The 13,516-nt window shown below is 42.7% G+C and overlaps 1 protein-coding gene across 1 annotated transcript; it reads right to left on the reverse strand.

Annotated features, from left to right (window-relative positions):
- Positions 11,713-12,966, reverse strand: LOC109708782 (aspartic proteinase nepenthesin-1-like). The gene has a single exon (XM_020230605.1). It carries the CDS (start codon positions 12,964-12,966, stop codon positions 11,713-11,715), a length of 1,254 nt encoding a protein of 417 aa, XP_020086194.1.

Genomic DNA, 13,516 nt, shown 5'->3' on the forward strand with positions numbered 1-13,516 from the left:
CTGGCACTGTGCATTGTTTTTTTTTTTTTTTTTTTTTTNCATAAATTTTTTTTTTTGGAGAATCGGTAGCACGCTACCTGCTTCATTCATTGAAGATATGAATTAGGTTACAGGGGTGAGGCAATCAGGGCCTCGAAGTCGGAAAAAAAAAATCATTAAAGGTGTTTCCAAGAATCGATCAGCTGTTTGAGGCTTCGCACCGCTCGAGCAGGATCGACCTGTATGTCGCGAAAGATAAGGTTGTTCCTGGCCTTCCAGATGGTCCACCAGCAAGCTGCCAATTCAGTTGGTCCGTCCCTCGTACTTCGTCTATCAGACCTTCCTTTCCACCTATCCCAGACGGCACGGACATCGTTACCCAACTCCCCTGCCTGAACATCCTCGAGTTCCGTAACCATGATAAACTTAATAAAGATGTATTGGGTGAACAGGTGGTCCACCGACTCGTCATACACCCTACACAAGACACAGGCCGTATCTCCAGACCATCCCCTCTTACTGAGATTGTCTGCTGTAAGTGTCCTTTTCTTAAGGACTAGCCAGCAGAATACTTTGATTTTGAGTGAAATTCGGAGCCTCCAAATCGAGTTACCACGGCCGTCCCTCGTCCCCCCGTCATTCGTCATTCGATAGATTGATTTGATTGAGAATTCACCGTTACTGCCCTATCTCCAGCCTATCCTGTCCTCCCTATGCCCAATATTAAAACTGGTAACTCTCTCTTTGAGTTCTAAGAAGGTAGGGCTTAGCCCCGGCGGAACAGAGGACTCGTCGCCCAAGATCCTACCCCAATTCCAGCCGTCCATTCCATAGCAATCCTTAACCAGCATCGATTTGCAATCCGGCAACGCGAACACCTCCGGGAAAGACGCTTGCAGTGTGGTATTCCCGCACCATCTGTCCCTCCAAAAGTCAACAGATCTCCCATTGCCTAGAACATAGTAGGTCCCCCATTTGAAAATAACGTTAGTGGATAGCACCCCTTTCCACTAATGTGAGCGAGGCTTGAAACCTCTACCCTCCCACAGGAGCCTTCTTCTGCGATAATATACAGCGAGGATAATCTTGGTCCACTGAAGATGAGGTTTTGTGTGGAACCTCCACCACCATTTAGCTAGGAGCGCCCTATTCATACCCGCTACATCTAGAATGCCTAGTCCACCTGCCGATTTGCTCAAACAGACATTCTTCCAGGCTACTAGGCACCCCTTGCCAGGCGGGCTGCTGTGGTCGCTCCAGAAGAAGTCTCTGCATAATGCTTCGATACGCTTGATCACCCAACAAGGTGCCCTAAACACCGATAGAAAGTATAGTGATAGGTTGGTGAGCACCGCATTGACCAGGATGAGTCTACCCCCTCTAGAGAGTAGTTTAGCCTGCCATCCGTCGATTTTGTGCTGCAGCTTCTGAATAACCCTTCTCCATACCTCCTTTGTGGGGGATTTTGTGGAGAGAGGGAATACTAGGTAAGTAGTGGGGAATGTGCCAACTTTACAATCGAGCACCTGTGCAAGTCTCGTCGCTTTCCCCTCAGCCTATCCTAGGTAAAAGAGCTTGGACTTTTCTCTGTTAATTTTCAATCCAGACGCCCACTCAAAAAGGTGCCATAACATTCTTAGGTTATGCATATACCGTTTTCTGGCCACTGAGAAAAAAAAGGTATCATCCGCAAATTGTGTAAGTGCCGTAATACTCTCTTCAAAAGGACCAATACCGTTGAAGAGGTTGTTTGAAGTGGCCTCGCTGGTTAATCTGGCTAGGTACTCTGCCACCAACAAAAATAGGTAAGGTGAAAGTGGGTCCCCTTGTCGTACCCCTTTCTTGGTTTTTATCCAGTTAGTCTCTTCTCCATTGACCAAAATAGCAACTTTAGCGTTGCAAACACATTGTTTGATCCAGCCACACCATTTTGTGTCGAACCCCCACCACTGGAGAATACTAAAAAAGAAGGGCTAAAAATTCTTATCGTAAGCCTTTTCAAAGTCAACTTTTATGCCAACTCCCTCGGTAGCCCTCTTACTACCACATCCAATAAGTTCTGAGACGGTGGCATAGGCGTCGGCAATGTTTCTCCCTTTTAAGAAAGCAGATTGAGAGGGGGAGATTAGCTCGTTCATACACGTCGCCAGTCGATTTGCTAGGACCTTCGAGATAATCTTCTGGATACCGTTAATGAGGCTGATAGGTCGAAAGTCATTTGCTCTTTTTGCCCCTTCTTTCTTAGGAATCAGGCAGATAAATGAGTAGTCTAAGGGGAAAGTGAAAATCCTGTCCTCATCCAACTCCTGGAACAGGTTGAGTAGGTCTCCCTTGATGGTGTCCCAGAAAATTTGGTAAAACCTTAGCGGAAATCCATCAGGCCCCGGTGCTTTATCGCAGCCCAGCTGAAATACAGCTTCTTTTATTTCATCGATGCAGAACTTCTCCGTAAGCCGCGTCATCATAGGGGTCGACACCCGTTTGTAGGTAAATAGCCTACTCCAATCCCCGAAGGATTGTGGGGCAGAGTCTTCTGCCGAAAACAGTTCTTTAAAGTATCAGAAAAAATATTTCTTCTTATCCTCCTCTGATTGGTACACCCGTCCGTTGTCGGTGACGACCCCAATACCATTAGCACGTCTTCTCCCATTGGCAAAACTATGGAAGAATTTTGTGTTGTTATCTTCCTCGCGTAACCAGTGCTGATTAGCCCTGGCTCTCCACATGGATTCCTCATTATTTACGACATCCCGTAATTTAGCTTCTAGATCCTCTCCTCTCTCTACACACTCCTCAGCCAGTGTTCCTTGTTCCTCCGCTAGGTCGATTTGTCGGATTTCCTCCGAAAGGTAGTTTTTATACTCCTGGATGTAGTAGAACTCGTTGTTGTACCATTCTTTGATCCTTTGTCGACAGTGCCGCAACTTCGCAGTGAAAGTAAGCATAGCTGAACGTTTTGGCGCTCCCTCCTTCCACCATCCAGGTACTTTGTCTATGAACCCCTTATGATTGAGCCATGCTTCTTCAAAGTGAAAGATTTTCTGCCTCCCCTTGGTGCCTCGCTCAACCGTTAACAATATAGGACAGTGATCCAAAGTGACACAGGGTAGCTCAACAACCTTGGATAGGGGAAACTCCTGATCCCACTCTGTTGAGAAAAGGAATCGGTCGAGCCTCGCAAGAGTCGGGATTCTTTGCATATTGGACCACGTGAAGGATTGATTCATCATCGGTGGATCTATTAGAGCTAGATCACTTATGAGCTCGTTAAACAAAGTCATGGCTCTAGCACTCCAAGTCTTCCCTCTCCTCTCCTCTTGCTTTCTAATACAGTTGAAATCGCCGCAAATTATCCATCTTCCCTCGCATTGCGATTTCAGATGTGCCACTTTGGAGAAGAACTCCTGCTTTCTGTCCCACGTCGCAGGTCCGTAGACGTTCGTGAGGTAGAAATTTTTCCCAGATGTGTTGTGCGAAAGAAGAACAGTAATCGAATATTTTCTTACGAGGACATCGCGGCAGGAGAACAAGCGAGAATTCCAACACGTAATGACACCCCCGGAGGTACCGTCAGATTCGAGATAGACACACTTATTTAGAAACGAGCCACCGAAACTACGCAGAAAGGAGCTAGACACAAAGTTCACTTTCGACTCTTGTAAACACACAATCTTACTACAAAGCTTGGCAATAACCGCCTTAACAGTGTGACGCTTCGAGCTGCTGTTGAGCCCTCTTACGTTCCAACTACAAACTCCTAACATAACAGAGATAACAAAAGACACCCAACTACAAAAACCAAAACGGTGCCCGCATTTCTGTAAACACTCCCCATTTACGCGCGCTTGCTCACAAACTCCTTGAAATTCCTCGCCTCGACTTCTCCCAAACTCACTCCACAAAGACGACTCTTCCGAATGAGGGATTTGACAAAGCGGCCGACCCCACTCTCCTCCCTGCCCTCCCGTTGGTTAGCCTTCCTAGTGATTGCCCGTTGCAAAATCAACGTCTTCGCACCCTTTGCCAGACGCTTGCTACTTCTAGGGCTGAGGAGCTCTACTGAATCGGCCCTGTTATTCCGCAGCTACGTCACGATTTTCTGGACGCCCCTTACGTTACCACGGCTCATAGCCCGACCCTCCGTGACCGTGGGCCGCCCCGTGGCCAAAAAGGACCCAAGCTAATAACCGAACTGTCCAAAGCTCCTTCCCCCACCACGTAATCAAAGCATGACACAGTCGAATCAGTGCAGCCAGCCCCATCCATGCAATCTCGCCCGTGGGCCATCCACGCGGTCAATAGTTCGTAGGCGTTTACCAGCTGACTCCTGCCTTGGTCCCCTCTTTCGAACAGTCGATTGGTGGGTCCCGTGCATGGACCCGGAGTAAAAAGCCAGGTCCGCATCCCCAAGACCACTGGTCCTTGGCCGCTTCCCCATGGGTTCACATAAGCAGACAAAAATAAAATACCATTTTTGATCATAAGGGCCTGCTTCCATACATATGGTCTCGAGGTTAGCAGAGAGTCAACTAAGGATTTGGGCCCTCCACCCTTGGGCCCTGGGTCAGACCGTACTCCAAATCCTTTATCAACTGAGAGTGGCAGACCCCTTTCACCCCAACACCTAATAGCCCTTTCCATCTTCGGTGCAACCACCGTAATTCCGCCCCCTCTTCTCCGCTACTTTCTCCAGTAAGCTCGAAGCTATGCGCCCTCACTGCCATGTGTCTGAGTCGCGCAGTGCCCGTTGGCTTGCACCCCACATCCTCGAGCGTCGCCGTCGCCGGTGTCCAGCTGCGTGCCTGCGTCAGCCGCACACACCGCCGACCATACAACGACGATTCTTGGATAGTTCGCCCGCCGACTGCCACCCTCTTCTCCAGTCCCAACGCGCACGACTTCCGACCTCCTACTCCTCCCATACTGGGACTGCCCGGCGGTGCGCGTGATCAAACTGGATCGATCGGTCTGCCGTTGCGAGCTTCCCCTTCTCCACTCTCACCCGATCTCCACTTCCCTCGTCGTCCCCTCGCAATCGCTTGGTCTGCGTCCTCGCCGCCTAAATTGGTGACTGACCTTCTGTAACATCGTCAGTCCATCTCCTCATCCGCCGTCCACTCCTGCAGGGAAAGGACGGCGGAATTCTTCCACCCGCCCCCAATACGACGCTCTCCCAGCTTTTCGAGATGGACCATGACGAGTAGAGCCCCTCGCCTAGCACGATGGACCAAATTTAGCAGAAACAATCTAGCAGAGAATCGCGGACTATTTGGAACCACCTTGAACGCGCGTAAGATCCGTCATGCCCTGAAGGTTTTGCATCCACCCTTCACAAATCTCCCCGAACCCCCACCCCCCCCGCCCATGCGCCGCAACCCGAGGGATGGTCCAACTTTCGAAGGGAAGATTCAGCAGTCGGATCCACGCCCGATACCTCGAACGATGAGGCTGAGCGTTCCAGTGCCTCCCCTATGGGTAGCACCGAATCCAGAAGTCACTTAAGGTAAGCACTTCTCGTCTAGTAAGCACACCTGTGGAGACCCACTCCGGCAGGAAGATGGCGAAGTCCCTCTCCCTGTGCCGCGCAATCGCGAAATCATCGACGTAGCCTCCGAACCGTCGCCCCATTGCACTTTTGATAGTGGAGATAGGATCAGGCCCGAGGTTTGCTGGCTGAATGACATCTGCGAGGACAGTGTTGCGGCGCAGCTCTTGTCGTTGTAGGTATTCCTCCGTGTATGGGATGAACACCTTCATCACTGGGACACGACCCGAACGTCCCTGTCATTGGTACGGCCTGTACATACCGCCGTCCACCTGGTATCGTCGCTTCGCCTTACACTGGTGAGCACGATGCCCAAATCCAAGGCACCTACGGCACCTTACTGTCGCTGGTACGGCCTGTACACACCGCCGTCCACCTGGTATCGTCGCTTCGCCTTACACTGGTGAGCACGATGCCCAAATCCAAGGCACCTACGGTGCTTACAGCACTGTGCATTGTTAGGATTGAAATATGGTATTAGCGGCGAAAATAAAAATTTTATCAAAAATGATAACATATCACTAAAAAAAATTAGATATTGATCGAGGCAATTTCAAACATAGTCCTCTAAACTTCAAAGTACTATACATATCCTTTCAAAATCTGAAATACCATTAATCATATCCCTCTAACCATATAAAGCAATTATTCATACCCTCTAAAAGTATAAAACTATCGCAAATGCCCTCTAAACCTCAAATTCAAAGCCTAAACCCTAAACACTCTTATGCTTATAAGGGCGCAAATGATGTTTTATAGTTTGAAGTTGTATTCACAAAATTACAATCTTTCAGGAGGGTATTGATAAAGAAATTAACCTAAAATATTTAATCAAAATTTCACTAGAGTGGAATTCACCTCTGAACTTGCAAACGACTCGTATTGACTAATAAATTATTAAGCCATTTCGATCATTAGGTAAATGATATTGAAAATTACAAAATTTGAATTCTAGAGACTTTGCATACTCTCGCAGTCTCGTTCAAATTTAATGGAGTCAACCGTCGATTCAGAATGCATTCATCAAAAACTAATTGAAAGTATGAAGGTCTGCGTGCTTCTGAAAGCATCCTTGCTTGTTCAACTCCCTTAATCTTGATTTAGAGTACTCAAAATATTTAGAAAAGAAAATTTGTGATTTATCAAAATTATATACTTATTAATTGAGTGGTCTCAAAATAAACAACTGAAATAAAACTTTCATAAAAAGTGATGATACAATACTAAAATTTTAGCTCAGACGTGCGAATTTTAGTTTAGATTGTATAAAATTTTTTTTGCCAAAATTTCATCAGATTTGGATAAATAAAATTATTAATGCTGATCCTTTTGACCACTAAGTAAATAACATTAAAAAAATTATAAAATTTGAATCTTATATATTTTAAATCAAGTCAAATAGAACGGACTGTCAATTCAAAAATTTTGTTCATCNTAGCAGCTCTCTACTACTGTTCGTAGTAGTGTTTGATTTACAGGTACAGCTATCGCTTCGTATGCAGGAAAAATTTCTTTGTATACGGTGGATTTGTCGGCGTGCCCGGGGAACGTGTAATCCGGGGCGTGACATCCATCTTCGTGCAACTACCAGATCCGCCCCTCTTCTCTACTTTCTCCAGTAAGCTCGAAGCTAGCGCCCCACCGCCCGCGGTCGTCGAGCCGCCAGTGCCCGTTGCTTGCACCCCACAGTCCTCGAGCATCGCGTCGCCGGTGTCCGTTGCGTGCCTGCGTCAGCCGCCACACACCGCCAACCATCCGAGTTCTTGGATAGTTCCGCCGCCGGCTGCCACCCTCCTTCTCCAGTCCCAGCGCGCACGACTTCCCGACCTCCCTACTCCCCCCCGAACTGGGACCGCCCGGCGGTGTGCCGAGTCAGACTGGATCGATTGGGTCTGCCGTGGAGCTTCCCCTTCCTCCACTTCACCCGATCCCACTTCCCTCTCGTCCCCCGCAATCGCTTGGTCTCCCTCGCCCCCTGATTGGTGACTGACTTCTGTAACATTGTCGTCCATCTCCTCATCCGCCGGTCCGTCCTGCAGGGAAGGCGGCGGATCTCCACCCCTCCCATTATCGATCCTCTCCTAGCTTTCGAGATGGACCATGACGGAGAAGAGCTCCTCGCCTAGCACGACGGACAAATTTAGCGGAACATCTAGCAGAGAATCCAAGACTATTTGACACTTGAACGCGCGTAGATTCGTCACGACCCTAAAGGTTGCGTCCGCCTTCACAAATCTCCCGAACCCCCCCCCCCGCCCCGATCGCCGCAACCCGAGGGATGGTCCAACTTTCGAAGGGAAGATTCAGCAGTCGATCCACGCCCGATACCCCGAACATGAGGCTGACGTTCCAGTGCCTCCCCTATGGGTAGCACGCGAATCCAGAAGTCACTTAAGTAAGCACTTCTCGTCTATTAAGCACACCTGTGGAGACCCATCCGGCAGGAAGATGGCGAAGTCTCTCCCTGTGCCGCGCAATCGCGAAATCATCGACGTAGCCTCCGAACGCTCGCCCATTGCACTTTTGATAGTGGAGATAGGATCAGGCCCGAGGTTTCTGCTGCTGAATGACATCTGCGAGGACAGTGTTGCGGCGCAGCTCTTGTCGTTGTAGGTATTCCTCCGTGTATGGGATAGAACACCTTCATCTCACTGCGACACGACCCGAACGTTCCCTCGTCATTGGTACGGCCTGTACATACCGCCGTCCACCTGGTATCGTCGCTTCGCCTTACACTGGTGAGCACGATGCCCAAATCCAAGGCACCTACGGCACCTTACTGTCGCTGGTACGGCCTGTACACACCGCCGTCCACCTGGTATCGTCGCTTCGCCTTACACTGGTGAGCACGATGCCCAAATCCAAGGCACCTACGGTGCTTACAGCACTGTGCATTGTTAGGATTGAAATATGGTATTAGCGGCGAAAATAAAAATTTTATCAAAAATGATAACATATCACTAAAAAAAATTAGATATTGATCGAGGCAATTTCAAACATAGTCCTCTAAACTTCAAAGTACTATACATATCCTTTCAAAATCTGAAATACCATTAATCATATCCCTCTAACCATATAAAGCAATTATTCATACCCTCTAAAAGTATAAAACTATCGCAAATGCCCTCTAAACCTCAAATTCAAAGCCTAAACCCTAAACACTCTTATGCTTATAAGGGCGCAAATGATGTTTTATAGTTTGAAGTTGTATTCACAAAATTACAATCTTTCAGGAGGGTATTGATAAAGAAATTAACCTAAAATATTTAATCAAAATTTCACTAGATTGGAATTCACCTCTGAACTTGCAAACGACTCTTATTGACTAATAAATTATTAAGCCATTTCGATCATTAGGTAAATGATATTGAAAATTACAAAATTTGAATTCTAGAGACTTTGCATACTCTCGCAGTCTCGTTCAAATTTAATGGAGTCAACCGTCGATTCAGAATGCATTCATCAAAAACTAATTGAAAGTATGAAGGTCTGCGTGCTTCTGAAAGCATCCTTGCTTGTTCAACTCCCTTAATCTTGATTTAGAGTACTCAAAATATTTAGAAAAGAAAATTTGTGATTTATCAAAATTATATACTTATTAATTGAGTGGTCTCAAAATAAACAACTGAAATAAAACTTTCATAAAAAGTGATGATACAATACTAAAATTTTAGCTCAGACGTGCGAATTTTAGTTTAGATTGTATAAAATTTTTTTTGCCAAAATTTCATCAGATTTGGATAAATAAAATTATTAATGCTGATCCTTTTGACCACTAAGTAAATAACATTAAAAAAATTATAAAATTTGAATCTTATATATTTTAAATCAAGTCAAATAGAACGGACTGTCAATTCAAAAATTTTGTTCATCCAAAATAACTTGAAAATATGAAGGTATTTGAGCTTATAAGAGCGCTTAGATGATGACTCCGACTAAAGTTAAGAAACTTAGAGAAAAATTTTAGGTTACAAAAAAAAAAAAAAAATAGAGCAGCGGTCTTCACTTTTAAAATTTTGATCGCATTTATAATTTTTGCGGGCCTAATAGAAACTCAACTAAAAGTTTAAGGACCAAAGTTTTCAATTTTCCTTTCATATATTTATTTGCATTTAGAACTTTGAGGCACCTTAACCCAACAGGCTGCTCCCTAACGACACCTTTTTGAGAAGTCTCTAGTTCATTATTATATATTAGTTTAATTTGTCTCTATCAAATAATTCGTTTGGGTACCTTTCTGATACTAAAATCTAAACAAAATTTTAAACTAGAGAAAAAGATTATAACCTTTGGATAGAGATAAAAATGACATGTGGTGACGGATTGGGACTCCTAAACGAGGCATCAATGGAGAGCATCCTACTAAATTTTTTCCCCTAATATGTATAGTGTTTTTAAAATTTTCATTGTTGGATGCATGATCTTGTTCATATTTAAAGTAATCTTTAACGCCATGTTTTAACATATATATAAGTATATTGGCCAACAAAGTTGTTAAATTTTAGGCTAAATTACAGAAAATCTCCTTATAAATTTTTGTTTTTCACTTTCTCTTTATAACTTTCAAAAATCTATATTTTACTCTCTCAACATTTCAAGTTATTACATTTAGCCCCTTATGTCAGGACTCTATAGCTATTCCATTTATTTCTTATAATTTATATCAAAAATGTCCTTCAAAGTAACAGAAATATATTAAAAATTATTTTTTCTTATAAAAGAAGTAAATGCAATTTGATTATTTTGCCCTCTCTGTTGAATTTTTTTTATAAATAATCTTATTAATTTTTATAATTATAAAAATAATTTTGTTAAAAAAATAATTATAAAAATAGTCCTATAAATGCGGTGAATGATTCACCGCATTTATAACTTCTCATTAGGAGTAGAAAAGAAATAAAAGCGGTAAACCATTCACCGCTTTTATCATTATAAAAATATAGAAAAAAGTAAAAAAAATAAAGAAAGCGGTGAATAGTTCACCGCTTTTAAAAGCGGTGAATCATTCACCGCTTTTATAAGACTATATTTATAAATAAAAATTTAATAAATTTACTTTTAGAATAAATGTTTAGGAAAAGACTATTACACTAAAAAACCCCTCTCTGTTAACACTGTACTATGTTGAAAATATTTTTGAAATTTTAGGGGGCAAAGTGTAGATTTTTTAAAGTCAGGGAGGGAAAGTGAAAAAATGAGTATTTGTAGGAGGTTTTCTATAATTTAGCCTAAATTTTATAATTTTTATTTTACTATTAAATGCCTAATCCGAGGCAACTCGAGCATTATAAGGAGGGTGTTTAGCCTAGATTTTTGAAACTGATTTTAGAGCCAAAAGTATTTTTTTTCTTTGATAAAGCATTTGGTAATTACCTATATTATAAAATTTAATTCTGATTTTTAGAACCATATTTGTGATTTAGTAGCCCCAAAATCAAAAGAAGGAATTTAATTCTGATTTTTATAACCATATTTGTTATTTAGTAGCCCCAAAATCAAAAGTAGGTAAAAGTTGCTTCCTAAATTATGATTCTGATTATGGATTCAAATTTTTAATTTTAATTTTGATTCCAAATTTTAAATTCAAATTCAAAATTTAAATTTAAAATTAATAAATTTATAAATATTAAATTTTACATTTTAAATTTTAAAATTTGAAATTCAGATTTAAATATTAAATTTTAGCTTTTAATTTAAATTTAGATTTAAAAATTTAAAATTTTCAAATTTTAGTTTCCAAAATTTTTAATTTAAATCAAATTTAGATTTTAAATTTAAAATTTCAAAAAAAAAAATTCCATTGTTAGTGTTCTCTTCACTTCAAGGCAGCGTTTGGTTAGGGGATAGGGATAGGGATAGGCCCTTATCCCCCCATTTATACCCAAACGCTAATTTTTTATCCGAGAATAATAGTTCTCGGTTATCCCCACCAACACCTCCATTTTCTATATAAAACTACCTAATATTTTTCTTATCCCCGAGAACAACTCAATTTTCATCCAAACGCTATTTTTCTTATCCCCATACTTGTACCTATCCCTGTAATAGCTAGTTCTTATTTATACCCGAACCAAACGGTTGAGGAGTTATATTTGTAACAGCGAAAATCCAAATTTACAAATAAAATTAAAGAAAGAAAGTAAACCTAAAAACATAGCAACTAGCCTGAGCTACAATTACAAAATTTTTCATATCTCACTGCATTTGGCAGGTACAAAGGAAAGCATACCCCCAGCAAGATTATATAGAATATGAATGTTTTTTTGTTGGTAATTACCCAAAATTGATCCTCCGCTAACTCCGATCATCGCTAAACAAAACAATCCTTTATTGGAATCAACAATCATGTAGTTATCCATCGGCAAAGTCATGTTAGCACCTTCGAAGTGTAGTATCATATCCGGCATGTTAGGAACTAAACGAGACGATAGCGTGAAGCAGAGTTCAGAAGAGTTTACTAATGGTAGGTTGACAATTGACTTAATTTCTCGCGCGACAATGTCATACCCAGCTTGCTCCAATCTAGTTAAGGCCGTGCCAGTGTCGATGATCACACCGCCACTCCCGTCCTTTTTCAGTTCAAATGTTTCCGCACGGATTGGGAGAAGGGTTTCACCAATTGATATCCCTTTTAAGTCGAGATAGTAAAAACTCGGATCGAAGGGGTTTTGTGTTAGCAGTGTGGATTGCGTTGCACCTGAGCTTGTGTTCAAGTCCGCCATGGACCCAAACAGTAGGGGGCTGGTGATATTGGACTCGAGAAAAGAAGTGAGACAGTAAGAGAACTTTTCTATGCCCAACTGAGATACTAGGGACCCGTGCCCTCGACCTAGCCCGACCGTCCCCGTGGAATTGAATGATGCGCCTAGATTTGCGTGACCGCACCCGAAAGCGACGTCGCGTACCGAATGTGCGCCGAAGATTAATGTCTCGGTCGCTAGAACACCTTGTGTCGAGGCGCTATCCGAATAGTTATAGTAGTACCGGCACTCGGGGGTGCAGTTATAGTATGCGAGGCTCTCACACTGAGGGCTTGAGCAGGGGAGTGGGGAGAAGGTAGAGGACCTGGAGGGGTCGTATACAGGGGTCGGCTGAGCAAAGCAACTGATACAGGGTTCACATTGGGTCCAGATGAGGTCACTGCCAGTGTCAACAATAGCCATGAATGGAATAGATGGGGTGCCTATCGCGAGCTCTAAGAGATACTCACCGTCCATCGAATGGAGGGAGGATCGGAAGTTAGGGCTAGAATTCGTAAGCTTCAATTCTCGAGTCTTCGTCCTATATCTAGTTCGTTGAGAGGCGCGATGAAATAGCTCAGACGTAGAGAAATTGCTTCTAGAGTCGATGTGGATTAGATTGATGCGGAGATCGACCGGCGGTGAAGCGGACAAGGAAGCAAGGAAGAGAAGAGAGGATGCAACAAGCAAGATGCCTAACATCTCTTTATCAAGAAAGAAATAGTGCTGCTACAATTTAAATAGCAGCATTAATAGTTGTTGTGATATATGCATGACATATATACATGTTTTGAGAGAGAGAGAGATGATACATAAAATTAACAAATGAGTGATATAATTAATTAATGTAAGTGGTATCCATGTCTTGGTAGGTAGAGTTGAAGGTATTTTGTGTGCCGGCCCATTTGATTTGAATTGATCTGTTTTATCTCTTCTTCGTTGTGGTGGTGCACTATCACATGCACGTCGACATGTCACAATCTCTCTTAATTACTAATTAAATTTTGAAACTTGCATCTAATTTATTAACAATTAATTGTACTTGTGGATCGGTACAATTTTCAACTCGTGGGTTCCTAAGATCATGCTGAGGATTATACTAAAGAATTAATTAATATATAATTAGATGTGCAAATTATTTTTCTGTCGATTTTGGAGACAAAACATATGAGATAAAAAAATGAGCGCAATTGATCAAAATCAGACTCTCTTAAAAGAGATGAGGTTAAAGGATCAATTAGCTCTAATTAAT

The sequence above is a fragment of the Ananas comosus genome, linkage group 4, assembly GCF_001540865.1.
Source record: "Ananas comosus cultivar F153 linkage group 4, ASM154086v1, whole genome shotgun sequence".
Lineage (NCBI taxonomy): Eukaryota > Viridiplantae > Streptophyta > Magnoliopsida > Poales > Bromeliaceae > Ananas > Ananas comosus.

Bases quoted from the DNA above. Each gene is read 5' to 3' on its own strand.
- LOC109708782 (XM_020230605.1), bottom strand. From the start codon at position 12,966: ATGTTAGGCATCTTGCTTGTTGCATCCTCTCTTCTCTTCCTTGCTTCC.